This window comes from Ranitomeya variabilis, chromosome 4, assembly GCF_051348905.1.
Source record: "Ranitomeya variabilis isolate aRanVar5 chromosome 4, aRanVar5.hap1, whole genome shotgun sequence".
In the NCBI taxonomy this organism is placed as follows: domain Eukaryota; kingdom Metazoa; phylum Chordata; class Amphibia; order Anura; family Dendrobatidae; genus Ranitomeya; species Ranitomeya variabilis.
The window spans coordinates 748,258,311-748,285,510 of record NC_135235.1 but is presented as its reverse complement, the minus strand read 5'-3'; the positions used below and the strand labels follow the sequence as shown (position 1 = coordinate 748,285,510).

The window sequence follows — 27,200 nt, the reverse complement described above, 5'->3', positions numbered from 1 at the left end:
GCAAATCAGGGTTACAGACAAAATAAACTTAGACCGAATGGTGCCAATGGAAACAGACTTATCAAGCTTCTTTGTACGCCTAGAGCATGCTGATATAACATGAGTAGAATCCCCACAATAGAAACACAATCCATTCTTCCGTCTAAAATTCTGTCGCTCGCTCCTGGACAGAATTCTATCACACTGTATACTTTCTGGCGTCTTTTCCATAGACACCGCCAGATGGTGCACCGGTTTGCGCTCCCGCAGACGCCTATCAATCTGAATAGCCATTGTCATGGACTCATTCAGACCTGCAGGCACAGGGAACCCCACCATAACATCCTTAACGGCATCAGAGAGACCTTCTCTGAAAGTTGCCGCCAAGGCGCACTCATTCCACTGAGTAAGCACAGACCATTTACGGAATTTTTGGCAGAAAACTTCAGCTTCGTCTTGCCCCTGAGATAGTGCCATCAAAGTTTTTTCTGCCTGAAGTTCCAAATGAGGTTCCTCATAAAGCAAGCCCAAGGCCAGAAAAAACGCATCCACATCGCGTAACGCAGGATCCCCTGCTGGCAATGAGAAGGCCCAATCTTGAGGGTCACCCCTGAGCAAGGAAATCACAATCCTAACCTGCTGAGCAGGGTCTCCAGCTGAACGAGACTTCAGGGACAAATAAAGCTTACAATTATTTCGGAAATTCTGGAAGCTAGCTCTATTCCCTGTGAAGAACTCCGGCAAAGGAATTCTCGGCTCAGATACCGGAGCATGTACCACAAAATCTTGTAAATTTTGTACTTTCGTGATGAGATTGTTCAAACCCGCAGTTACACTCTGGAGATCCATTATTGTCAGGTGCACACAGAGCCATACAGAGATTAGGAGGAGAGAGAGAAAAAAGACTGCAGCAAGGCAGACTGGAGGAAAAAAAAAAAAAAAAAAAAAATTCCAGCAGACTTCTTATAACTCTCCTTTCTCAACCTGGGTCTTTAACACTTTATGGGCCGGTCAAACTGTCATGATCTCTGCAGGCAGAGATCATAGCAAGCCTATAGAGGGACAAGCTCTCGGAAGATGGAACTATACTGACCATGAACTAAGCCTGCCGCGCAACTAGAAATAGCCAGGTAGCATTTCCTATTTATCGCTAGATGCCCAGCTCTGGCCTAAGACCTAAATAGCTAGCAGAGGGAAATATAAGACCTGGCTCACCTCTAGAGAAATATTCCAAAGAAGACAGTAGCCCCCCACATATAATGACGGTGAGTTCAGATGAAACAACAAACGCAGCAGGAAAATAGTCTTAGCAAATTTGAGGTCCGCTTACTAGATAGCAGAAGACAGATAGTATACTTTCATGGTCAGCAGAAAAACACTAACAAAACACCATCCAGAGATTACCTTAAACTCTGGCATTAACTCATAACGCCAGAGTAGCAATCCCTGATCAACGAGAGCTTTCCAGACACAGTAACAAAACTTCAGCTGTGAACTGGAACAAATAGGCAAAACAAAACATGGACAAAAGTCCAACTTATCTAGTAGTAGTCTAGAAGCAGGAACAAGCACTGAGAGGCATCAGATAACATTGTTGACCGGCAAGAAACCACCAGAGAAATGAGCTTAAATAGCGACACCCACTACTGATGGAACCAGGTGAAACAGGAAAGAGGATGACAAGTCCAATTCCACAAGCGGCCACCGGGGGAGCCCAGAATCCAAATTCACAACAATTTCAGTGGTGGAGTGCAGCCAACAACAGGCAGCCACAAATAATCCGCTATCTGCCTGCGCCCATTGTGGCATGGGAAGAAATCGCTCACTTGTGATTGTAGCTGCAGGTGAAATAGGAGGCTAGCACGGAGTACTTCGACTACCTCTGATTCCAATAGGCAATGTGACCGATCTGGAGCTGCTGTGCTCGGCAGAATATAAGTGGGTGACACCGAAGACGTGAGCAACTCACTGCACTGAGCAGCTGACACATATGCAGTATATATATATAAAAAAAACCTTCTTTCTCACCCCCACTGGGGATGGTCTTTGTTGTCCTTTCTCATTCTCGGGTCCTCTACCAGAGGCCTGGGAGTTTGAGAGTTCTGTGCGGGATTTTGGACGTTCCCAGCATTGCACATTCCTGGACAGGGAGCTCAGATGTTGCTCCTGGGATCTGTTGTAGCCATTCTTCCAACTTAGGAGTCACTGCTCCAAGTGCTCCTATGACCACTGGAATCACTGTTGCCTTCACCTTCCACATATACAGTCTGTACGGCGGCTGATATCTTCGTGTCTCCATGTTCCCAGGTATATAGAGAAGCTGTATGAAGAATGGTGCCGCACCGTTTCAGAGAAATCCCAGTACAACCTGATGCGACCTCTCATTACACGAGATCAAGGCTCCAAGCTCATAAACGTCAACTTTGACCCTCAGGTAAGAGCCGTTAGTAGGACTGGAGAGTATATATACATTAAATGATATGGGACCTTAAAGGGGTTCTCCACTTTGGGGGTGTGGAATATACTGAGTATTACTGTCCCCGTATACAGCTGGTGTCCGTGCTCCGGGAAGTTAAATATCTCCAGACACTTAACATGGAAACAATCCCCAAGGAGGCCGAAGACATCTTCTCCACAAAGGAGTCGTACAGACAGTACAGGGCGAACCTGGACCTGACCACCACCTGGTACAACAAGGTGATAAGCACCATCCTGGAGGTGGAGTTCCCCCTGGTGGAAGGACAGCTCAAGGACATTGATGTCCACCTAAAATCGGCAGAAGAAACATTAAACTGGAAGGCACAAGGTATGGTTATGTGTCATATGTTCAGTATGTTAAGATTTTAATTGTTTAGGGTGGGGATTATATATTTAATTTTAATTTTTTTAGAGTTCACATGCTTCTTGTCACACAGGCATGAAGTGTGAAATTCATTCTGCCTGTAGCAATTACTAGGGGGAGATTACAAGGCTACTAGTTCAGTAAGAGGTGTTTAAATTTATATGTAGTGAGCTCCCCCTATTGGTGCATGTATACATCTGTATGTAGTGAGCTCCCCCTAGTGGTGGCTGTATAAATCTGTATGTAGTGAGCTCCCCCTAGTGGTGACTGTATAAATCTGTATGTAGTGAACTCCCCCTAGTGGTGGCTGTATAAATCTGTATGTAGTGAGCTGCCCCTATTGGTGCATGTATAAATCTATATGTAGCGAGATTCCCCTAGTGGTGGCTGTATTAATCTGTATGTAGTGAGCTGCCCCTAGTGGTGACTGTATAAATCTGTATGTAGTGAGCTCCCCCTAGTGGTGACTGTATAAATCTGTATGTAGTGAGCTCCCTCTAGTGGTGGCTGTATAAATCTGTATGTAGCGAGCTCCCTCTAGTGGTGACTGTATAAATCTGTATGTAGTGAGCTCACCCTAGTGGTGACTGTATAAATCTGTATACAGTGAGCTCCCCTTAGTGGTGACTGTATAAATCTGTATGTAGTGAGCTCCCTCTAGTGGTGACTGTATAAATCTGTATGTAGTAAGCTCCCCCTAGTGGTGACTGTATAAATCTGTATGTAGTGAGCTCCCTCTAGTGGTGACTGTATAAATCTGTATGTAGTAAGCTCCCCCTAGTGGTGACTGTATAAATCTGTATGTAGTGAGCTCCCCCTAGTGGTGACTGTATAAATCTGTATGCAGTGAGCTCCCCCTAGTGGTGACTGTATAAATCTGTATGCAGTGAGCTCCCTCTAGTGGTGGCTGTATAAATCTGTATGTAGTGAGCTCCCTCTAGTGGTGGCTGTATAAATCTGTATGTAGCGAGCTCCCTCTAGTGGTGACTGTATAAATCTGTATGTAGTGAGCTCCCCCTAGTGGTGACTGTATAAATCTGCATGTAGTGAGCTCCCTCTAGTGGTGACTGTATAAATCTGTATGTAGTAAGCTCCCCCTAGTGGTGACTGTATAAATCTGTATGTAGTGAGCTCCCTCTAGTGTTGGCTGTATAAATCTGTATGTAGTGAGCTCCCCCTATTGGTGGCTGCTGGTGTACGCAATTCAACCTCATGGACGTAAATCCATGCAGATTGAGCAGACACCAGGACGCTTCAGACGAGAGCCCACACATGGGTAATAATTCTATCACTCCTGTATCTCTTCTTAAAGGAATCTGGGATTACATTCAGCAAGTTAGAGACAGCGTCCATGATCTGGAGCGACGGGTGCAGAAGGCACGGGACAACGTAGAGGAAATCCTGGCGATCATGAAGACCTGGGTGTTGCCCATATTCGAAAGGAAAGATGGCAAGAGAGAGACCCTCCTTAACCTGGACGACCGGAGTGAACGGCTGGAGAAAAGATACAACCTCATCCGGGAATCTGGCACCAAAATTCACCAACTTGTGCAGGTATAGTGAGCTGATCCGGGGTGGCGGGAGGCGGCAGTCTTCATCTCCCCATACTGGGAAGGTGCAGGATCTGTAGAGTCCGAGGAGACAGAGATCAGCTCTATAGATTGGACAGAAGCTGAAGTTCTCCTGTAACTGGGGCCAATATGCCAGCCCCAGACACAGGGGAAATCAGCAATAAAAATATGTATCCCATGTATAAAAATTACTATAGCCGAAGTGTAGATCAGATTTAATTGTAGCCCAAAAAATAAAAGAAAAAAAACAGACCCATATCTCCTTATATTTTATTCCCTTTACATCCGATATGAACAAAAAAAAATCAAAAATACAAATAGAAAAATGGGGAAGAAATACCAAATAAAGTAATAAAAATTGTGGGTGATTATATAAAAGGGAAATCTCTGTAACATCCCTTTAAGAGAAAGGAAGCGTTCGCCATCTGATTATTCCCAGCAACTACAAAAATCATTAACAGGATTGGGAGGATATTAAAGCGACGGCGGCAGGAATATTCTGGGTGATTATGTCATCTGGGACCACGGGCGGCGCAGAGTATAACATTCAATTATCATGAAGCCGCTCAGTGGAACGGTGTAAGAAATGGTGATCTGCAGCTGAGAAGATTCCTCCAGGTGCTGGAATAAAGCCGTATAATAATGTCCATACGACATGTATCACTCTGTGCAAAAGTCTTAGGCAGGCGTAGAAAAATGTCGCAGAGTAAGAAGCTGCATACATAGAAGGGTTAATAGTTTATTATCATCAATGCAAAGTGAAGAAGAACAGAGGAATGTAAATTCATCAGTATCTGGTGCCCGCCCGTCACCTCCATCATCAGTATCTTGTGCCCGCCCGTCACCTCCATCATCAGTATCTGGTGCCCGTCCGTCACCTCCATCATCGGTATCTGGTGACTGCCCGTCACCTCCATCATCAGTATCTGGTGCCCGCCTGTCACCTCCATCATCAGTATCTGGTGCCCGCCCGTCACCTCCATCATCAGTATCTGGTGCCCGCCCATCTCCTCCATCATCAGTATCTGGTGACTGCCGGTCACCTCCATCATCAGTATCTGGTGACTGCCCGTCTCCTCCATCATCAGTATCTGGTGACCGCCCGTCCCCTCCATCATCAGTATCTGGTGACCACCCATCACCTCTATCATCAGTATCTGGTGACCACCCATCACCTCCATCATCAGTATCTGGTGACCACCCATCACCTCCATCATCAGTATCTGGTGACTGCCGGTCACCTCCATCATCAGTATCTGGTGACCGCCCGTCATCTCTATCATCAGTATCTGGTGACTGCCCGTCTCCTCCATCATCAGTATCTGGTGACTGCCCGTCTCCTCCATCATCAGTATCTGGTGACCGCCCGTCATCTCTATCATCAGTATCTGGTGACTGCCCGTCTCCTCCATCATCAGTATCTGGTGACCTACCGTCCCCTCCATCATCAGTATCTGGTGACCGTCTGTCGCCTCCATCATCAGTATCTGGTGACTGCCCGTCTCCTCCATCATCAGTATCTGGTGACCGCCCGTCTCCTCCATCATCAGTATCTGATGACCACCCGTCTCCTCCATCATCAGTATCTGGTGACCGCCTGTCTCCTCCATCATCACTATCTGGTAACCGCCCGTCTCCTCCATCATCACTATCTGGTGACTACCCATCTCCTCCATCATCACTATCTGGTGACCGCCCGTCCCCTCCATCATCAGTATCTGGTGACTGTCCATCTCCCCTATCGTCAGTATATGGTGACCGCCCGTCACAGGGGATTTACATTTCTCTATGGCTTCATTGGGGGACATTATCAATTCTATGCTCGGCAGCTTCTTTCTTGGCAGCACTACTTCCACCCCTGCCTATAACTTTGGCCCGGTCCTGTACATGATCTGACTATATGTTGCTCTCTCTTACAGGAGAACATGCAGCTCTTTTCCGCAGACCCCGACTCTGAGGTGTGGACCGCGTACGTGGATTACATCGATGACATGGTCCTCGATGGCTTTTTTAATGCTATCGAATGCTCACTGAAGTTCATCCTGGATAACATGGGTACGCCGGGCAGCAGGGGGTGTCCTCACCAGATCCACCTATGGCTTATCAATGAAGTCTGCCGCCAGGGTCTGATCACTTTGGGATCCCACATATATTTCTATGTAATTTGTATTCTACCAGTTTCTTACAATAATGGGGTGTTATGGAGGCGCAGATACATTTTAGGTGGTGAGGATAACTTATGGAACTTGTAGAATCTGGCGTGCTAGACAGTAAGGTAATGCCGACTGACGGTCTTCTCCATCACCCCCAACCTTCTACTTTCCCTCACAGACAACAAGGCCGGCCTCTCCCCCTTATTTGAGGTTCAGCTGGACCTTGTCGTTCCAGACATGGTTTTTCGACCATCTTTGGATTTTGGAACCAGCGACGGCCTATACGACACCATAGAAGGCCTCATCAACGACATCTACAAGACGTCCTCCTTGGTGCCTCGGCTCTCACGGACCAGCACCTTCCCTAATTACCAGGCAGACATGGAAGACATGGCCGACCTGGCAGACATGCGAAACCTCCTCATGGAAAGCGTCCAAAACATAATGACCACGTGCTCTGAATATCGCAACTCCTTCGACCAGTTCGCCTACCTGTACGTGGATGACCGGAAGGAGTTCATGCGCCAGTTCCTGCTGTACGGACACGTACTGACCCCAGAAGAGATAGAAGCTCATGCCGAGGACGGGGTCCCAGAGACGCCACCCACCTTACTGCAGTTCAGAGAGCAGATAGATTCCTACGAGAAAATCTATGAGGAAGTCACAAAGATGGAGCCAGTCAACGTATTTGATTGTTGGATGAAGGTGGACGCTCAGCCCTTCAAGTCGGCCCTTCTCAATGTGATCAAGAGATGGAGCCTGATGTTCAAGCAGCATCTTATTGACCACGTAACCAACAGGTGAGACTATCCACATGAGGGGATATAGAGGAGGGGTCCGCAACGCAGCAGGTGAGATCCTCCACATCAGAAGATATAGAGGAGGTAGTCAGCACCACAAGATAAAAGGTTTATCACGTCCTCACTTCACGCTGCCCTTTTCCTCAGTTTGGCCGATCTGGAGGAGTTTATCAAGGTGGCAGAGCGAGGCCTGGGCAAGCAGCTGAAGGAAGGTGACTACCAGGGCCTGGTGGAAATCATGGGGCAATTAATGGCCGTGAAGGATCGTCAGAGCAGTGCCGACGAGCTGTTTGAGCCCTTGAAGCAGACGATCGAGCTCCTGAAGGTGTACGAGCAGGAACTGTCCGACGAGGTCTACAAGCAGCTGGAGGTTAGTTTGGGGTCTTCTGCAGGGATGAAATAGTATTTGCGGTTGTCTGGACATCACGTTTGTGATATCTGGGCTTAGGAATCCGTCCGTCACCTGGAAAGGCACAAAATTCCTCCAGAACAGGGAGTAAAGTCTCGCACAAAGCAGGTGATGTTTCTTAAAGAGGGTTTCCACTTTGCAACAACTTACACCCAGTTAGGCTTCTGCTCTGGTCCATCTTAGGGCCTAATACAGACTGTACTGGACATCTCAATATTAGCTTCAGTAGTAGTGGCCATGTAATAATCCCCTTACCGAGGATCATCACAGAGGAATACTGCCACTGCACCCCGAGAGCTGTCCTCTGTCAGGTGGGCGTACTCTCTTGTGTCCGGAGTGATCTGTCAGGTGGGATACCTTTCTTGTGTTTGGATTGATCTGTCTTCTGTCAGGCGGGTATACTCTCTTGTGTCCGGACTGATCTGTGCTCTGTCAGATGGGCATACTCACTTGTGTCCGGACTGATCTGTGCTCTGTCAGATGGGCGACCTCTCTTGTGTTCAGATTGATCTGTCAGGTGGGATACCTCTCTTGTGTTCGGATTGATCTATCTTCTGTCAGGTGGGCATCCTCTCTTGTGTCCGGAGTGGTCTGTCTTCTGTCAGGTGGGCGTCCTCTCTTGTGTCCGGAGTGGTCTGTCTTCTGTCAGATGGGCATACTCACTTGTGTCCGGGCTGATCTGTGCTCTGTCAGATGGGCATACTCTCTTGTGTCCTGACTGATCTGTGCTCTGTCAGATGAACATCCTCTCTTGTGTTTGGATTGATCTGTCTTCTGTCAGGTGGGCGTCCTCTCTTGTGTCCGGAGTGGTTTGTCCTCGTTCAGGTGGGCGTCCTCTCTTGTGTCCGGATTGGTCTGTCTTCTGTCAGGTGGGTGTCCTCTCTTGTGTCCAGAGTTGTCTGTCTTCTGTCTGGTGGGAGTCCTCTCTTGTGTCCGGAGTGGTCTGTCTTCTGTCAGATGAGCGTCCTCTCTTGTGTCCGGAGTGGTCTGTGTTCTGTCAGGTGGGTGACCTATCTTGTGTCCAGAGTGATCTGTCAGGTGGGATATCTCTCTTGTGTTCGGATTGATCTGTCTTTTGTCAGGCGGGTGTCCTCTACAGCATCCTGAGTGATATATTCCCTGTCAGGTGGGCGACCTTTCTTGTGTCCGGAGTGGTCTGTCCTCTGTTAGGTGGGCGACCTCTCTTGTGTCCGGAGTGGTCTGTCTTCTGTCAGGTGGGCATCCTCTCTTGTGTCTGGAGTGGTCTGTCCTCTGTTAGGTAGGCGACCTCTCTTGTGTTCGGATTGATCTGTCTTCTGTCAGGAGGGTGTCCTCTCTTATGTTCAGAGTGGTCTGTCTTTTGTCAGGTGGGTGTCCTCTCTTATGTTCAGAGTGATCTGTCTTCTGCCAGATGGGCGTTCTCTCTTGTGTTTGGAGGGATCTGTCCTCTGTCAGGTGGGCGACCTCTCTTGTGTTCGGATTGATCTGTGCTCTGTCAGGTGGGCTTTTTCTCTTGTGTCTGGAGTGATCTGTCCTCTCTCAAGTGGGCGGCCTCTCTTTTGTTTGGATTGGTCTTTGCTCTGTCAGGTGGGCTTCCTCTCTTATGTCCGAGGTGATCTGCCATTTGTTAAATAGGCTTCCTCTCTTATGTCCGAGGTGATCTGTCCTCTGTCAGGTGGGCGTCCTCTCTTATGCCCAAGGAGGTCTGTCCTCTGTCAGCTGGGCTTCCTCTCTTATGTCTGAGGTGGTCTGTCCTCTGTCAGCTGGGCGTCCTCTCTTATGTCTGAGGTGATCTGCCATTTGTCAGATGGGCTTCCTCTCTTATGTCCGAGGTGATCTGTCCTCTGTCAGCCGGGCGTCCTCTCTTATGTCCGAGGTGATCTGCCATTTGTCAGATGGGCTTCCTCTCTTATGTCCGAGGTGATCTGTCCTCTGTCAGATGGGCGTTCTCTCTTGTGTCCAGAGTGATCTGTCCTCTGTCAGGTTGTCTTGAGACCGCTGAGACCTCTGTAATGTTTTTTCTTATCTCTTCTTATTTTTTCTCCAGGAACTTCCGGAGAAGTGGAACAACATAAAAAAGATGGCTGTCACCGTGAAGCAACAAGTGGCTCCGCTGCAGGCCAACGAGGTGACTCTTCTCCGCAGGAACTGCGCGACCTTTGATGTGGAGCAGCATAACTTCCGAGAGCGTTTCCGCAAGGAGGCCCCGTTCAGGTGATTTTTGCGACATGTAGGCATCAGATGCCCCCAGATCATCTACTTACACCTCTGATATCTGGATCCTGGTGAAGTGATTTCTACTCCAGTGATCTGCACCTGGGGTCATGCTGAGAGTTGTAGTTTAGCACCAGTTGGACATCACTGCTCTAATGGGCAGCATCCCATATGATTTTTTCCTCACGGTCTTCATTTATTTTCCCAGATTTGACAGCATCTCTCCGTACCAGACCTTGGATCTCAAACACATGGAAATAAAAAAAATGGAGGCCACCATGGCATCAATCTATGAGTCAGCTGCATTGTTTGAAGTAGGCGTCCCAGACTACAAGCAGCTGAGGCAGTGCCGGAAGGAAGTGTGTCTTCTGAAGGAGCTGTGGGACATGGTCTCCCTGGTCACCTCAAGCATGGACGACTGGCAGACAACCCGCTGGAGAGAGATCAATGTGGACAACATGGACCTGGAGTGTAAGAGGTTCGCCAAGGACATCCGAAATCTGGACAAGGAGATGCGGGCGTGGGATGCCTTCAGCGGGCTGGACAACAAGGTGAAGAACATACTGACATCTCTACGGGCTGTGGCCGAACTGCAGAACCCAGCCATCCGTGAGAGACACTGGAACCAGCTCATGCAAGCAACCGGCGTCCGCTTCACCATGGGTGAAGACACCACCCTGGCCGACCTGCTGAAGCTCAACCTCCATAACTTCGAGGAGGACGTGCGCGGCATTGTGGACAAAGCCGTAAAAGAGATGGGCATGGAGAAGGTGCTGAAGGAGCTGGACAGCACCTGGAGTGCCATGAACTTCCAGTATGAGCCACATCCCCGAACCAGTGTGCCGCTGATCAAGTCAGACGAAGAGCTTATCGAGACCCTGGAGGACAATCAGGTCCAGCTCCAGAACCTGATGACCTCCAAGTACATCGCCTTCTTCCTGGAGGAAGTCTCCGGCTGGCAGAAGAAGCTGTCCACTGCCGACTCTGTCATCTCCATCTGGTTTGAGGTTCAGCGCACCTGGTCTCATCTGGAGAGCATCTTCATTGGTTCCGATGACATCCGAGCACAGCTGCCCGAGGTAATTACTCATGTAGTGTTTATCACTCTTCTATAATACTCTGTGCTGCTGTAGGACTTCATGGTCTCCTGCAATAGGCCAAACTTCTTTGTCACTCAGCTCTTTATGATTTTCAATATCTCAGCTTGCTGTGAGAGAATCAAAACATATGGAGGATTATCTAAAACTAAAATGTCTTATTTTTCCCAGGACTCCAAGAGATTTGAAGGCATCGACACAGACTTTAAAGAGTTGGCCCAAGACGCTAACCGAACCCCAAACGTAGTGGAGGCCACCAACAAGCCGGGACTGTACGACAAGCTGGAGGATATCCAGGAAAGGTAACAATGAGTTATTCTGCCAAATAGGAAAAGGATGACATAGTATTACATTCAGGCCTGTGCCGTGTTGCTCCACCTTGCTTTACACTGCAGCTCTGCTTGTTCAGATTGGCTGCAGTGTATAATCCCAGGGTCAGTGGGAAAAGGCTGTTTATTCGTTAATTAAGATGTTATTTCTCAGGTTATCTTTATGTGAAAAAGCTTTGGCCGAATACCTGGACACCAAGAGGCTCGCCTTCCCCAGGTTCTACTTCATATCCTCCGCGGATCTACTAGACATCCTGTCTAACGGAACCAACCCACAACTTGTGAGTGATAATCCTCTGTATTTCCCACCAGCAGAATAGTGAGTGCAGCTCTGGAGTATAATACAGGATGTAACTCAGGATCAGTAATGTATGTACACAGTGACTGCACCAGCAGAATAGTGAGTGCAGCTCTGGGGTATAATACAGGATGTAACTCAGGATCAGTAATGTAATGTATGTGCACAGTGACTGCACCAGCAGAATAGTGAGTGCAGCTCTGGGGTATAATACAGGATGTAACTCAGGATCAGTAATGTAATGTATGTACACAGTGACTGCACCAGCAGAATAGTGAGTGCAGCTCTGGGGTATAATACAGGATGTAACTCAGGATCAGTAATGTAATGTATGTACACAGTGACTGCACCAGCAGAAGAGAGAGTGCAGCTCTGGAGTATTATATAGGATGTTTCTTCTCTTCAGGTCATGCGCCATCTCTCCAAACTATTTGACAACATGGCAAAAATGAAATTCAAAGACGGAGAGTCCAAGACCGGCCTGGGCATGTACAGCAAGGAGGACGAGTATGTAACGTTCAGTGAGCCTTGTGACTGCAGCGGTCAGGTGAGCGGGCAGACTGGTCACGGGCACCTCTTTTTCTTGTCTGCCCATAATGCCTCTAGTTCTGTTCATCCTGTGCCACCTGAAAATATGATATGAGGTACAAGCATCTCCTATGTACTATCTGTCCTCAGGTGGAAATGTGGCTGAACCGGGTTCTGGACTCCATGAGGGCCACTGTTAGGCATGAGATGACCGAGGCCGTGACGGCGTACGAGGAGAAGCCCCGGGAGCAGTGGCTGTTCGACTATCCTGCCCAGGTATTAAGGCGCTCTGCCTCTTAATTCATTTTCTATGAGACTGCACTGCATCAATCTAATGGGCCTCGTCAGAGCTCCCTACTTGGGATTGGAGGTGGTCTCCACTGTCGGATCCCAGTAATCGGCACATTTGAGAATCACCCTGAAGATGTCGCTCAGTAAATTGCATCGGCTCTCTGTCTGACGTCCTGCCCATCCCGCCAGGTGGCTCTAACCTGCACTCAGATCTGGTGGACCACTGAGGTGGGCATCTCTTTTTCTCGGCTGGAAGAAGGCTACGAGAATGCCATGAAGGAGTACTACAAGAAACAGGTGACCCAGCTGAACACGCTCATCACCATGCTCATCGGTCAGCTGTCCCCAGGGGAGCGGCAGAAGATCATGACAATCTGCACCATTGACGTGCACGCCCGAGATGTGGTGGCCAAAATGACGGCACAAAAGGTGAGTCTGGTCCTAGGGAACATTACCTTTCTGGGGGACAGCCAGCGATCAGTTGTCACCAGGAGCTTCTCCCCATCCTTGTCTTCCTATTGCAGGTTGATAATGCTCAGGCGTTTGTGTGGCTGTCGCAGCTTCGGCACCGCTGGGACGATGACAAGAAGCATTGCTCCGCCAACATCTGTGACGCCCAATTCATCTATTCTTATGAATATCTTGGCAACACGCCCCGGCTGGTTATTACCCCACTTACCGACAGGTACGTGACAGTGTGCCAGAGGGGCCCTGACCTCATGAGGAGCTGTGTAGGGGATGTGGGAGAAGAGAGCCTTGACCTCATGAGGAGCTGTGTAGGGTATGTGGGATAAGAGGGCCCGACCTCATGAGAAGTTGTGTAGGGGATGTGGGAGAAGAGGGCCTTGACCTCATGAGGAGCTGTGTAGGGTATGTGGGATAAGAGGGCCCGACCTCATGAGGAGCAGTCCATGGGATGTGGGCTAAGAGGGCCCGACCTCATGAGAAGTTGTGTAGGGTATGTGGGAGGAGAGGTCCCCGACCTCATGAGGAGTTGTGTAGGGGATGTGGGTGAAGAGGGGCCCCGACCTCATGAGGAGCTGTGTAGGGGATGTGGGAGGAGAGGGGCCTTGACCTCATGAGGAGCTGTGTAGGGGATGTGGGAGAAGAGGGCCCTGACCTCATGAGGAGCTGCGTAGGGGATGTGGGTGAAGAGGGCCCTGACCTCATGAGGAGCTGTGTAGGGGATGTTGGAGAAGAGGGCCCTAATCTCATGAGGAGCTGTGTAGCTGATGTGGGAGAAAAGGGGCCCCGACCTCATGAGGAGCTGTGTAGGGGATGTGGGAGAAGAGTGCCCGACCTCATGAGGAGCTAGCTGTGTAGGGGATGTGGGAGAAGAGTGCCCGACCTCATGAGGAGCTGTGTAGGGGATGTGGGAGAAGAGGGATCTACATATACCTTCTCGGTGGCCTGCACATACCCACCCGGTCGTCTGCACATACCTGCTCGGTGGCCTGCATGTACCCGCTCGGTTATCTGAACGTGTCCGCCCGAACGTGTGCACATGACCGCCCGGCCGTCTGCACATACCTGCTTGGTGGTCTGCACATACTCTCCCGCTCGTCTGCACATACCCGCCCGGTCATCTGCACATACCCGCCCGGTCGACTGCACATACCCGCCCGGTCATCTGTACATGCCCGCCCGGTCATCTGCACATACCCACCCGGTCGTCTGCACATACCCCCCCGGTCATCTGCACATACCCGCCCTTGTCGTCTGCACATACCCGCCCGGTTGTCTGCACATACCTGCTCGGTGGCCTGTACATACCCGCCCTGTCATCTGCACATGCCCGCCCAGTCATCTGCACCTACCCACCTGGTTGTCTGTACATGCCTGCCTGGTCATCTGTACATGCCTGCTCAGTCATATCCTGTAGCACCCAGAGCCGTTCTGTCACCTTGTGCTTTGCAGATGTTACATTACTCTTACCCAGTCCCTTCATCTCACCATGAGTGGAGCCCCCGCTGGACCCGCCGGTACTGGAAAGACAGAAACCACCAAAGACTTGGGTCGAGCGCTCGGCATCATGGTTTATGTCTTCAACTGCTCCGAACAGATGGACTACAAGGTAGAGTCCGGGCGCTACCTAGGTGTGGACCCCGGCCCATTAGTGCTCACTGACTATTCTCCTCTTTGTTTTCCAGTCCTGTGGAAACATTTACAAGGGTCTCTCACAGACGGGGGCCTGGGGCTGCTTCGATGAGTTCAACCGAATCTCGGTGGAGGTGTTGTCTGTGGTCGCCGTGCAGGTGAGCGGAAGGGTAACCCACCTGTCATTGTGGTGGTCGCCGTGCAGGTGAGCGGAGGGGTAACCCACCTGTCACTGTGGTGGTCGCCGTGCAGGTGAGCGGAGGGGTAACCCACCGTCATTGTGGTGGTCGCAGTGCAGGTGAGCGGAGGGGTAACCCACCTGTCATTGTGGTGGTCGCAGTGCAGGTGAGCGGAGGGGTAACCCACCGTCATTGTGGTGGTCGCCGTGCAGGTGAGCGGTGGGGTAACCCACCTGTCATTGTGGTGGTCGCCGTGCAGGTGAGCGGAGGGGTAACCCACCTGTCACTGTGGTGGTCGCCGTGCAGGTGAGCGGAGGGGTAACCCACCGTCATTGTGGTGGTCGCAGTGCAGGTGAGCGGAGGGGTAACCCACCTGTCACTGTGGTGGTCGCCGTGCAGGTGAGCGGAGGGGTAACCCACCTGTCATTGTGGTGGTCGCAGTGCAGGTGAGCGGAGGGGTAACCCACCGTCATTGTGGTGGTCGCCGTGCAGGTGAGCGGTGGGGTAACCCACCTGTCATTGTGGGTGGTCACAGTGCAGGTGAGCGGACTGGTAACCCACCTGTCATTGTGGGTGGTCACAGTGCAGGTGAGCGGACTGGTAACCCACCTGTCATTGTGGGTGGTCACAGTGCAGGTGAGCGGAGGGGTAACCCACCTGTCACTGTGGTGGTCGCAGTGCAGGTGAGCGGTGGGGTAACCCACCTGTCATTGTGGGTAGTCGCCGTGCAGGTGAGTGGAAGGGTAACCCACCTGTCATTGTGGGTGGTCGCCATGCAGGTGAGCGGAGGGGTAACCCACCTGTCACTGTGGTGGTCGCCGTGCAGGTGAGTGGAAGGGTAACCCACCTGTCATTGTGGTGGTCGCCGTGCAGGGACATCAGTCATTGTGGGTGGTCGCAGTGCAGGTGAGCGGTGGGGTAACCCGCCTGTCACTGTGGTGGTCGCCGTGCAGGTGAGTGGAAGGGTAACCCACCTGTCATTGTGGTGGTCGCAGTGCAGGTGAGCGGTGGGGTAACCCGCCTGTCACTGTGGTGGTCGCCGTGCAGGTGAGTGGAAGGGTAACCCACCTGTCATTGTGGTGGTCGCAGTGCAGGTGAGCGGAGGGGTAACCCACCTGTCGCTGTGGTGGTCGCAGTGCAGGTGAGTGGAGGGGTAACCCGCCTGTCATTGTGGGTGGTCGCAGTGCGGGTGAGTGGAGGGGTAACCCACCTGTCATTGTGGTGGTCGCAGTGCAGGTGAGCGGAGGTGTAACCCGCCTGTCACTGTGGTGGTCGCCGTGCAGGTGAGCAGAGGGGTAACCCACCTGTCCCTGTGTGTGGTTGCCGTGCAGGTGAGTGGAAGGGTAACCCACCTGTCACTGTGGGTAGTCGCCGTGCAGGTGAGTGGAGGGGTAACCCACCTGTCACTGTGAGTGGTCTCAGTGCAGGTGAGCGGAGGTGTAATCCGCCTGTCACTGTGGGTGGTCGCAGTGCAGGTGAGTGGAGGTGTAACCTGCCTGTCACTGTGGTGGTCGCCGTGCAGGTGAGTGGAAGGGTAACCCGCCTGTCACTGTGGTGGTCGCAGTGCAGGTGAGCGGAGGGGAAACCCACCTGTCATTGTGGTTGCTCGCCGGCCGTGCAGGTGAGCGGAGGGGTAACCCGCCTGTCATTGTGGGTGGTCGCAGTGCGGGTGAGTGGACGGGTAACCCGCCTGTCACTGTGGTGGTCGCAGTGCAGGTGAGTGGGGGGAATAACCCACCTGTCACTGTGGGTGGTCGCAGTGTGGGTGAGTGGAGGGGTAACCCACCTGTCATTGTGGGTGGTCGCCGGCCGTGCAGGTGAACGGAGGGGTAACCCACCTGTCATTGTGGTGGTCGCAGTGCAGGTGAGTGGAGGGGTAACCTGCCTGTCATTTTGGTGGTCGCAGTGCAGGGACATCAGTCATCCGCCGCTTTTTCAGGCGATTTCCCCTCATTAGGACACAGCAGGGTCAGCAGCCTGCGGATGGGAGTCTGGCTCATGTTTCTGGTGCTTTAGCCTCTGAGGACTACTACTCTCAGCGGATGCCCTAGTAATGTCGGTGTTGCCTTGTGACAGGATTTATGTCCGGCTTCGATCCTCACAACATTTCACTATCTACATTGTCATCAACAGGTGAAGTGCATACAAGATGCCATCAGGGACAAGAAGAAGAGGTTCAACTTCCTGGGAGAAGAGATCAACCTGATCCCCTCTGTGGGGATCTTCATCACCATGAATCCGGGCTACGCCGGCCGCACCGAGCTGCCCGAGAACCTGAAGGCGCTGTTCAGGTAGGAAACTTCCCTCCGTACATCACGGAAATCGTACGCTGACCCCCTGAGTAAAATCCCCCCTGAGTAAGATCCCCCGAGTAAGATCCCCCTGACAAAGATTCCCCCTGAGTAAGATCCCCCTGAGTAAGATCCCCCTGAGTAAGATCCCCCTGAGTAAGTTTCACGAATCGGGGGTGACCTTTGGCCACCACACGGCTATCACATGTGCAGGGGGCTTATCTTAGTTATCCCACTGTTGCTACAATATGTCACGAACTGCAGGGATTTATGTACATCCCGCTTTCCAGTTCTGCTTCGGAACTTGCAGCTCTCCCTTACTCTCTGGTCAGTCAGGGAACTACATCTAGGATAATTAGTCGCCGGATGGGCCGCTTCACTGTGGACGGGCTAGCAGGCATGCTGCAGCGAGGGGATTATAACTGCTCAGGCCGCAGCCAGACGATAGCCAGATTTACCCACATAGCCCAGAACACACTTCGCCGCCACCAGCTCCTATTACTTAAGATTGATAATGGGTCAGGAGCCAACCCCAATTTAGTAGCATAATTAACTTCAGAGGACTTAGGGTACGTTTTAGAGCAAGGAAAACGAAGCTAGTAAATATTATAACTTTTACTCCATAAACGATTAGGCAGTGTTTTACAAAAGTGTATAAAAATTTTACAATATGAGACAATTAAAGTATATACAGCAATTACAAAAAAACAGGGATTAAAGAAGATAAACACTCACATGTTGCTTAGATCATTCCAGGCTAACCATGCTGGTGGGAGGAGTCAGACATCACAATGCAGGGTCTTGGTGCAGCAGCTCCCCAGGTAAAACTAAAGGCTGGGCTGACTGGCAGTAACTTATACTTGTAGGCTGTGACATCACTAAAGAGGGTTGAGTTACCATTGCCCTCCCCTTTTCACAGAGTTACAGAGTAACGGCACACACATCACTCATCTTATACTGAATTTAGCTTTCTAATGAGTCCGAACTCGGACTAGCTATTCCACACGATTCAGGAGAATTCCATTTTTCTGGTTCTTCTGGAGCTAGAGTTTAGCAACAGGAGCCGAAGAAAAGCTCTATCAAAGCATGTTCCAAATATGTGTCCATCATATTTCTATCATTGATTGGGCCCGAGATGCTCTTTTTACTATCTCCCATATATACACATGTTTCTTTTGGACAAAGGAATTCCTTCCTAATTAACATTCTGACGGGAGGGGGGAAAGGAAGAAGGGAGGAGAGAGTGTAGTGTTACAGGAGCCAGGGACAGTTATCCCCTACTGCAGGGTTGCGAGGGGGTGCCACATGTGCAGCGTGTGTGATAACATACGCCATTTTATACATTATCATGACAGTAAGATCCCCCTGAGTAAGATCCCCCCTGAGTAAGAATCTCCTGGGTAAGATCCCCTCTGACTAAGATCCCCTCCTGAGTAAGATCACCTGGAGTAAGATCCCTGTCATGATCTCAATGGCAAGAGAACATAGCATAAGCATATATAGGAACTAGCTCTTGGAAGATGGGAACTGAGCTGACCATGAACTAAACCTAACGCACAACTAGCAGTGGCCGGGTAGCATGCCTACGTTGATTCTAGATGCCCAGCCCAGCCGGAGGACTAAATAAAGCTAGCAGAGGAAAATATTAGTCCTAGCTCACCTCTAGAGAAATACCCCGAAAGGAGACAGAGGCCCCCCACATGTATTGGCGGTGAGTTGAGATGAAATAACAAACGTAGTATGAAAATAGGTTTAGCAAATTTGAGGTCCACTTACTACATAGCAGAAGACAGAAAGGACACTTTCATGGTCAGCTGAAAACCCTATCAAAAAACACCATCCAGAAATTACTTTAAAACTCTGGCATTAACTCATAACACCAGAGTGGCAATTCCCGTTCACAAGAGCTTTCCAGACACAGTAACGAAACTACAGCTGTGAACTGGAACAAAATGCAAAAACAAACATGGACAAGAGTCCAACTTATCTAGTAGTTGTCTAGGAGCAGGAACAAGCACAGAGAGGCTTCTGATAACATTGTTGACCGGCAAGCAACTAACAGAGCAGCAAGGTTATATAGCGACTCCCACATCTTGATGGGAACAGGTGAACAGAGAAGATGAAGACACCAGTTCAATTCCACCAGTAGCCACCGGGGGAGCCCAGAATCCAAATTCACAACAGTACCCCCCCCTCAAGGAGGGGGCACCGAACCCTCACCAGAACCACCAGGGCGATCAGGATGGGCCCTATGAAAGGCACGAACCAGATCAGAGGCATGAACATCAGATGCATTCACCCAAGAATTATCCTCCTGGCCGTATCCCTTCCACTTGACCAGATACTGGAGTCTCCGTCTGGAAACACGAGAGTCCAAGATTTTCTCCACAACGTACTCCAACTCACCCTCAACCAACACCGGAGCAGGAGGCTCAAAGGAAGGCACAACCGGTACCTCATACCTGCGCAATAATGACCGATGAAAAACGTTATGAATAGAAAAGGATGCAGGGAGGTCCAAACGGAAGGAAACAGGGTTAAGAATCTCCAATATCTTATACGGGCCGATAAACCGAGGCTTAAACTTAGGAGAAGAGACCCTCATAGGGACAAAACGAGAAGACAACCACACCAAATCCCCAACAGAAAGCCGAGGACCAACACGACGGTGGCGGTTGGCAAAAAGCTGAGTCTTCTCCTGGGACAACCTCAAATTGTCCACCACCTGCCCCCAGATCTGATGCAATCTCTCCACCACAGCATCCACTCCAGGACAATCCGAAGATTCCACCTGACCAGAGGAAAATCGAGGATGAAACCCCGAATTACAGAAAAACGGGGACACCAAAGTGGCAGAGCTGGCCCGATTATTGAGAGCGAACTCCGCCAAAGGCAAAAAAGCAACCCAATCATCCTGGTCAGCAGACACAAAACACCTCAGATATGTCTCCAGGGTCTGATTAATCCGCTCGGTCTGGCCATTCGTCTGAGGATGGAAAGCGGACGAAAAAGATAAATCTATGCCCATCCTAGCACAGAATGCCCGCCAAAATCTAGACACGAATTGGGTCCCTCTGTCAGAAACGATATTCTCAGGAATACCATGCAAACGAACAACATTTTGAAAAAACAGAGGAACCAACTCGGAAGAAGAAGGTAACTTGGGCAGAGGAACCAAATGGACCATCTTAGAAAAACGGTCACACACCACCCAGATGACAGACATCTTCTGAGAAACAGGCAGATCTGAAATAAAATCCATCGAGATGTGCGTCCAAGGCCTCTTAGGAATAGGCAAGGGCAACAATAATCCACTAGCCCGAGAACAACAAGGCTTGGCCCGAGCACAAACGTCACAAGACTGCACAAAGCCTCGCACATCTCGTGACAGGGAAGGCCACCAGAAGGACCTTGCCACCAAATCCCTGGTACCAAAAATGCCAGGATGACCTGCCAATGCAGAAGAATGAACCTCAGAGATGACTCTACTGGTCCAATCATCAGGAACAAACAGTTTATCAGGTGGGCAACGATCAGGTCTCTCCGCCTGAAACTCCTGCAAGGCCCGCCGCAGGTCTGGAGAAACGGCTGACAATACCACTCCATCCTTAAGGATACCTGTGGGCTCAGAGTTACCAGGCGAGTCAGGCTCAAAACTCCTAGAAAGGGCATCCGCCTTAACATTCTTAGAACCCGGTAGGTATGACACCACAAAATTAAACCGAGAGAAAAATAATGACCAGCGCGCCTGTCTAGGATTCAGGCGCCTGGCGGTCTCAAGATAAATCAAATTTTTGTGGTCAGTCAATACCACCACCTGATGTCTGGCCCCCTCAAGCCAATGGCGCCACTCCTCAAAAGCCCACTTCATGGCCAAAAGCTCCCGATTCCCAACATCATAATTCCGCTCAGCGGGCGAAAATTTACGGGAAAAGAAGGCACAAGGCCTCATCACGGAGCAGTCAGAACTTTTCTGCGACAACACTGCCCCAGCTCCGATCTCAGAAGCGTCGACCTCAACCTGAAAAGGTAGAGCAACATCAGGCTGACGCAACACAGGGGCAGAGGAAAAACGGCGCTTAAGCTCCCGAAAGGCCTCCACAGCATCAGGGGACCAATCAGCAACATCAGCACCCTTCTTAGTCAAATCGGTCAATGGCTTAGCAATATCCGAAAAACCAGCAATAAATCGACGATAAAAGTTAGCAAAGCCCAAAAATTTCTGAAGACTCTTAAGAGAAGAGGGCTGCGTCCAATCACAAATAGCTTGAACCTTGACAGGATCCATTTCAATGGAAGAGGGGGAAAAAATATATCCCAAAAAGGAAATCCTCTGTACCCCAAAAACACACTTAGAACCCTTCACACACAAAGAATTAGACCGCAAAACCTGAAAAACCCTCCTGACTTGCTGGACATGAGAGTCCCAGTCATCCGAAAAAATCAGAATATCATCCAGATACACAATCATAAATTTATCCAAATAATCGCGAAAAATATCATGCATAAAGGACTGGAAAACTGACGGAGCATTAGAAAGACCAAAAGGCATCACTAAATACTCAAAGTGGCCCTCGGGCGTATTAAATGCGGTTTTCCACTCATCCCCCTGCCTGATTCGCACCAAATTATACGCCCCACGAAGGTCAATCTTAGAGAACCACTTGGCCCCCTTTATGCGAGCAAACAAATCAGTCAGCAACGGCAATGGGTATTGATATTTAACAGTGATTTTATTCAAAAGCCGATAATCAATACATGGTCTCAAAGAGCCGTCTTTTTTTGACACAAAGAAAAAACCGGCTCCTAAGGGAGATGACGATGGACGAATATGTCCCTTTTCCAAGGACTCCTTTATATATTCTCGCATAGCAGCATGTTCAGGCACAGACAGATTAAATAAACGACCCTTTGGGTATTTACTACCCGGGATTAAATCTATGGCACAATCGCACTCTCGGTGCGGAGGTAACGAACCAAGCTTGGATTCTTCAAAGACGTCACGATAGTCAGACAGGAACTCAGGAATTTCAGAGGGAATAGATGATGAAATGGAAACCACAGGTACATCCCCATGAGCCCCCTTACATCCCCAGCTCAACACAGACATAGCTTTCCAGTCGAGGACTGGGTTGTGAGATTGCAGCCAAGGCAATCCTAGCACCAAATCATCATGTAGATTATACAGCACCAGAAAGCGAATAATCTCCTGGTGATCCGGATTAATACGCATAGTTACTTGTGTCCAGTATTGTGGTTTATTATTAGCCAATGGGGTGGAGTCAATCCCCTTCAGAGGAATAGGAGTCTCCAAAGGCTCTAAATCATACCCACAGCGTTTGGCAAAGGACCAATCCATAAGACTCAAAGCGGCGCCAGAGTCGACATAGGCGTCCGTGGTAATAGATGACAAAGAGCAAATCAGGGTCACAGATAGAATAAATTTAGACGGTAAGGTGCAAATGGAAACAGATTTACCAAGCTTTTTAGTGCGCTTAGAGCATGCTGATATAACATGAGTAGAATCCCCACAATAGAAACACAACCCATTTTTCCGTCTAAAATTCTGCCGCTCGCTTCGGGACAGAATTCTATCACACTGCATACTCTCTGGCGACTTCTCAGTGGACACCGCCAGATGGTGCACTGGTTTGCGCTCCCGCAAACGCCTATCGATCTGAATAGCCATTGTCATGGACTCATTCAGACCCGCAGGCACAGGGAACCCCACCATAACATCCTTAATGGCATCAGAGAGACCCTCTCTGAAAGTCGCCGCCAGGGCGCACTCATTCCACTGAGTAAGCACAGACCATTTACGGAATCTTTGGCAGTAAATTTCCGCTTCATCTTGCCCCTGAGATAGGGACATCAAAGTTTTTTCTGCCTGAAGCTCCAAATGAGGTTCGTCATAAAGCAACCCCAAGGCCAGAAAAAACGCATCCACATTGAGCAACGCAGGATCTCCTGGTGTCAATGAAAAAGCCCAGTCTTGAGGGTCGCCCCGGAGCAAGGAAATCACAATCCTGACCTGCTGTGCAGGGTCTCCGGCAGAGCGAGATTTCAGAGACAAAAATAATTTGCAATTATTTCGAAAATTCTGAAACCCGGATCTATTCCCCGAGAAAAATTCCGGCAAAGGAATTCTCGGCTCAGATACAGGTGCATGACAAACAAAATCTTGCAAATTTTGTACCTTCGTGGCGAGATTATTCAAACCTGCAGTTACACTCTGAAGATCCATTACAAACAGGTGGACACAGAGCCATTCAAGGGTTAAGAGGAGGTAAGAAGCAGCTAGACAGCAATTAAGGGCTAGGCAGCAAAACTCTGAGGGGAAAAAAAAAAAAAAAATTTCCCTTCAACACTTCTTTTTCTCCTGCTTCAGCCCAAACAATTAACACTTTGCGGGCCGGTCAAACTGTCATGATCTCAATGGCAAGAGAACATAGCATAAGCATATATAGGAACTAGCTCTTGGAAGATGGGAACTGAGCTGACCATGAACTAAACCTAACGCACAACTAGCAGTGGCCGGGTAGCATGCCTACGTTGATTCTAGATGCCCAGCCCAGCCGGAGGACTAAATAAAGCTAGCAGAGGAAAATATTAGTCCTAGCTCACCTCTAGAGAAATACCCCGAAAGGAGACAGAGGCCCCCCACATGTATTGGCGGTGAGTTGAGATGAAATAACAAACGTAGTATGAAAATAGGTTTAGCAAATTTGAGGTCCACTTACTACATAGCAGAAGACAGAAAGGACACTTTCATGGTCAGCTGAAAACCCTATCAAAAAACACCATCCAGAAATTACTTTAAAACTCTGGCATTAACTCATAACACCAGAGTGGCAATTCCCGTTCACAAGAGCTTTCCAGACACAGTAACGAAACTACAGCTGTGAACTGGAACAAAATGCAAAAACAAACATGGACAAGAGTCCAACTTATCTAGTAGTTGTCTAGGAGCAGGAACAAGCACAGAGAGGCTTCTGATAACATTGTTGACCGGCAAGCAACTAACAGAGCAGCAAGGTTATATAGCGACTCCCACATCTTGATGGGAACAGGTGAACAGAGAAGATGAAGACACCAGTTCAATTCCACCAGTAGCCACCGGGGGAGCCCAGAATCCAAATTCACAACAGATCCCCCCGGGTTAAGATCCCTCTGAGTAAGATCCCCCTGAGTAAGATCCCCCTGAGTAAGATCCCCCTGAGTAAGATCCCCCTGAGTTAGATCCCCCTGAGTTAGATCCCCCTTGAGTAAGGTCCCTCTGACTAAGATGCCCTCATACTAAGATTCCCTCTGACTAAGATCCCCTCTGACTAAGATCCCCTCTGAGTAAGATAGCACCTGAGTAAGATCCCCCACTTGAGTAAGATACCCCCCCAAGGAAGATCACCCTCTGAGGAAGATCCCTCCGTGTAAAATCCTACCTGAGTAAGATCACCCTGAGTTAGATCCCCCTTGAGTAAGGTCCCCCTGACTAAGATCTCCTCTGACTAAGATCCCCTCTGAGTAAGATAGCAACTGAGTAAGATCCCCCACCTGAGTAAGATACCCCCCAAGGAAGATCACCCTCTGAGGAAGATTCCTCCGTGTAAAATCCTACCTGAGTAAGATCCCCTGAGTAAGATCCCCCGAGTAAAATGCTACCTTAGTAAAATCTCCCCTGAGTAAGATCTGCCCTCAGTAAGATAGCACCTGAGTAAGATCCCCTTGAGGAAGATCCCCCTGAGTAAGCTCACCCCTTAGTAAGATCCTCCCTCTGAGTAAGATCCCCCTTGAGGAAGATCCCCTGAGTAAGATCCCCCCGAGGAAGATTCCCCCCGAGGAAGATCCCCACTGAGTAAGATAGCACCTGAGCAAGATCCCCCCTGAGTAAAATCCTACCTGAGTAAGATTGCCCCTGAGTAAGATCCCTCCTGAGTAACATAGCACCTGAGTAAGATCCCCGGACTAAAATCCTACCTGAGTAAGATCCCCCTGAGTAAGATCCACCCTGAGTAAGATCCACCCTGAGTAAGATCCTCCCTGAGTAAGATCCGCCCTGAGGAAGATCCACCCTGAGTAAGATAGCACCTAAGTAAGATCCCCCCGTCACGATAATATGAATATGCCATGTTTTGAGTATATACCTAAAGGTCCATGGCTTTCAGACACACGCTGTGAGCTTTTCCAACCCCCCTTCACTCTGCCTAGAAAGCTCTCCTTCTCTGTCTTGGCCTGCAGGCAACTCCCTCCCCCTTGAATACAGCTGTAACTTGAAACTCCAGTGTGAGACTCTGCCCCCTCCCTTCCTCTCAAAGGCAGGAGTGTGTAGAAATCCTTTGTCTGAAAACCATGTGCTCTCTTGCTCATGTACAACCTTAATAGTAAGGCATAACTTGACCCCCAATTAGTGACAGAGATATGGACGTTATATATTTGGCATGTGCATCGGCCGGGCCATCACCCAGTGCGTTTCCCAATTTCCTGTACCATTGGTATCCGAGAAACGAATTACTATTTACTCGCTGTGCCTAGAGAGATCATGTTTGGTCTTAATAGAATTCTAGTCTCAAAACAAGATCAATGATAATTCCTTCTTCTCTGTACGAGGTGGCATCCTGGAGCTACGGTGGATATGAATGTTCCATAACTCTGAGTCCCTCTAAGAAATGAGAAGTGCATTTCATTGCTCAGCCCACTCAGTGATGTCACGACCTAAGGGCATATCTTAACCCTGCTGAGTTGTGAGTCAGTCTTTGGCCAGGAAGAGAGCAAACAGCAGCTCTGCAAGCTGCTTTGATGCACCTAGATTTGTGCCCCTCCTCCACAGCACACGGTCAGCCATGAGATGAAATGATATGAACGAAATGTGAGTGTTTTTCAACTTTAATCCCATTTCATTTGTAATTGTACTGTACATACGATACTTGTCTTCTTTATAATATCTTTTTATACCTCTGTAAACACTGCCTATCTTTTTTTTGGAGTAAAATAGATAAAACTACCAGCTTTGTCTCTCCTTGCTCTATAACGTACTGTCATGTCCTCTGAAGTGAATTACGCTACTAATCTGGGTTGGTTTCAGAACCGTAAATAATTAAGAAATCGGAGCTGGTGGCAGCAGAATTTGTCCTGTGCGTTTGGGAGGCTTTGTAGCGACTTGCGGCGTTGATAATTATTGTCCCTGCCTGAGTGGGAGTAGTTATATTGCCCTCGCTGCAGTGCGCTCATTAGCCAGTACATAGAAGGTAGCCTTTCTGGCGACTAATTACCCTAGGTGCAGTACCCTGTCTGACCTGAGGATATGGGGGCGCCAGAGAGCTGCAAGTTCCAAACCGGAACTGGTAAGTGGGATATAGATAAATCCCCTTCAGAAAGAACCAGGGGCAACCAAACAACCCCGGTTCATGACAAATTGGTGTGAGTGGTGGGGATGGGATGATAAAGGTATCCTCCCCGTGAAACGTGATAACCCCTGAGGAAGATCCCCCCCCCTGAGGAAGATTCCCCCCCTAAGATTCCCGCTGAGTAAGATTCCCCTGTGTCAGGTTCTTCATCACGTTTCAGTAGGGTGTATAGTAAAATCCTGCTCCCGCCGCAGATGTATGAACGGGTATCAGCGGTGGTGGTTCTGCCCTCTATCATCATGGCGGCAAGGTCTCTGACTTCATTGACCGTAAACTCTCCGCCTCGCCTCCTCAGGCCCTGTGCTATGGTGGTCCCGGACTTTGAGCTGATCTGTGAGATTATGTTGGTGGCAGAAGGATTCATTGACGCCCGGCTGCTCGCCCGGAAGTTTATCACCCTGTACCAGCTGTGCAAGGAGCTCCTGTCCAAGCAGGTACGTCGTCTGCTCCGAGGATCAGCAATGGCGGTTCATAGAAGAACTCGCGGCGTCACTGCTTCCCCACACCGTCCGTGGCAGCATCAGGGTCCTACGGGACTAATGGAAAAATGTCTACATTTCATCTGTTTCTGAACCAAATGTTCCTCTGTCTGTATAATCTGGCAAGTACGCATCATTTGCTTTACTCCAGAGCTGAACTCTCAATTCCGCAAGTGTCACAGCGCAAATCTCTAGATATTTCTTGCTTGTTGATTTGCATCAGTACAGGATCAATAATGTAATGTATGTACACAGTGACTGCA

At 49.5% G+C, this 27,200-nt stretch overlaps 1 protein-coding gene across 2 annotated transcripts in view; it reads left to right on the top strand.

Annotated features, from left to right (window-relative positions):
- The window catches only part of DNAH9 (dynein axonemal heavy chain 9), a 188,418-nt gene that overhangs the window by 54,798 nt on the left and 106,420 nt on the right, over positions 1 to 27,200 (top strand). For both annotated transcript variants that reach the window (XM_077254615.1, XM_077254614.1), the window contains 18 exons: positions 2,287 to 2,413; positions 2,530 to 2,785; positions 4,134 to 4,375; positions 6,312 to 6,447; positions 6,724 to 7,345; positions 7,493 to 7,715; positions 9,781 to 9,947; positions 10,156 to 11,026; positions 11,216 to 11,346; positions 11,528 to 11,654; positions 12,078 to 12,218; positions 12,350 to 12,475; positions 12,680 to 12,919; positions 13,015 to 13,175; positions 14,408 to 14,564; positions 14,641 to 14,745; positions 16,900 to 17,057; positions 26,754 to 26,892. In XM_077254615.1, coding sequence (XP_077110730.1) covers positions 2,287 to 2,413; positions 2,530 to 2,785; positions 4,134 to 4,375; positions 6,312 to 6,447; positions 6,724 to 7,345; positions 7,493 to 7,715; positions 9,781 to 9,947; positions 10,156 to 11,026; positions 11,216 to 11,346; positions 11,528 to 11,654; positions 12,078 to 12,218; positions 12,350 to 12,475; positions 12,680 to 12,919; positions 13,015 to 13,175; positions 14,408 to 14,564; positions 14,641 to 14,745; positions 16,900 to 17,057; positions 26,754 to 26,892 — 4,129 coding nt within the window. The remainder of the gene's footprint in view (positions 1 to 2,286; positions 2,414 to 2,529; positions 2,786 to 4,133; positions 4,376 to 6,311; positions 6,448 to 6,723; positions 7,346 to 7,492; positions 7,716 to 9,780; positions 9,948 to 10,155; positions 11,027 to 11,215; positions 11,347 to 11,527; positions 11,655 to 12,077; positions 12,219 to 12,349; positions 12,476 to 12,679; positions 12,920 to 13,014; positions 13,176 to 14,407; positions 14,565 to 14,640; positions 14,746 to 16,899; positions 17,058 to 26,753; positions 26,893 to 27,200) is intronic.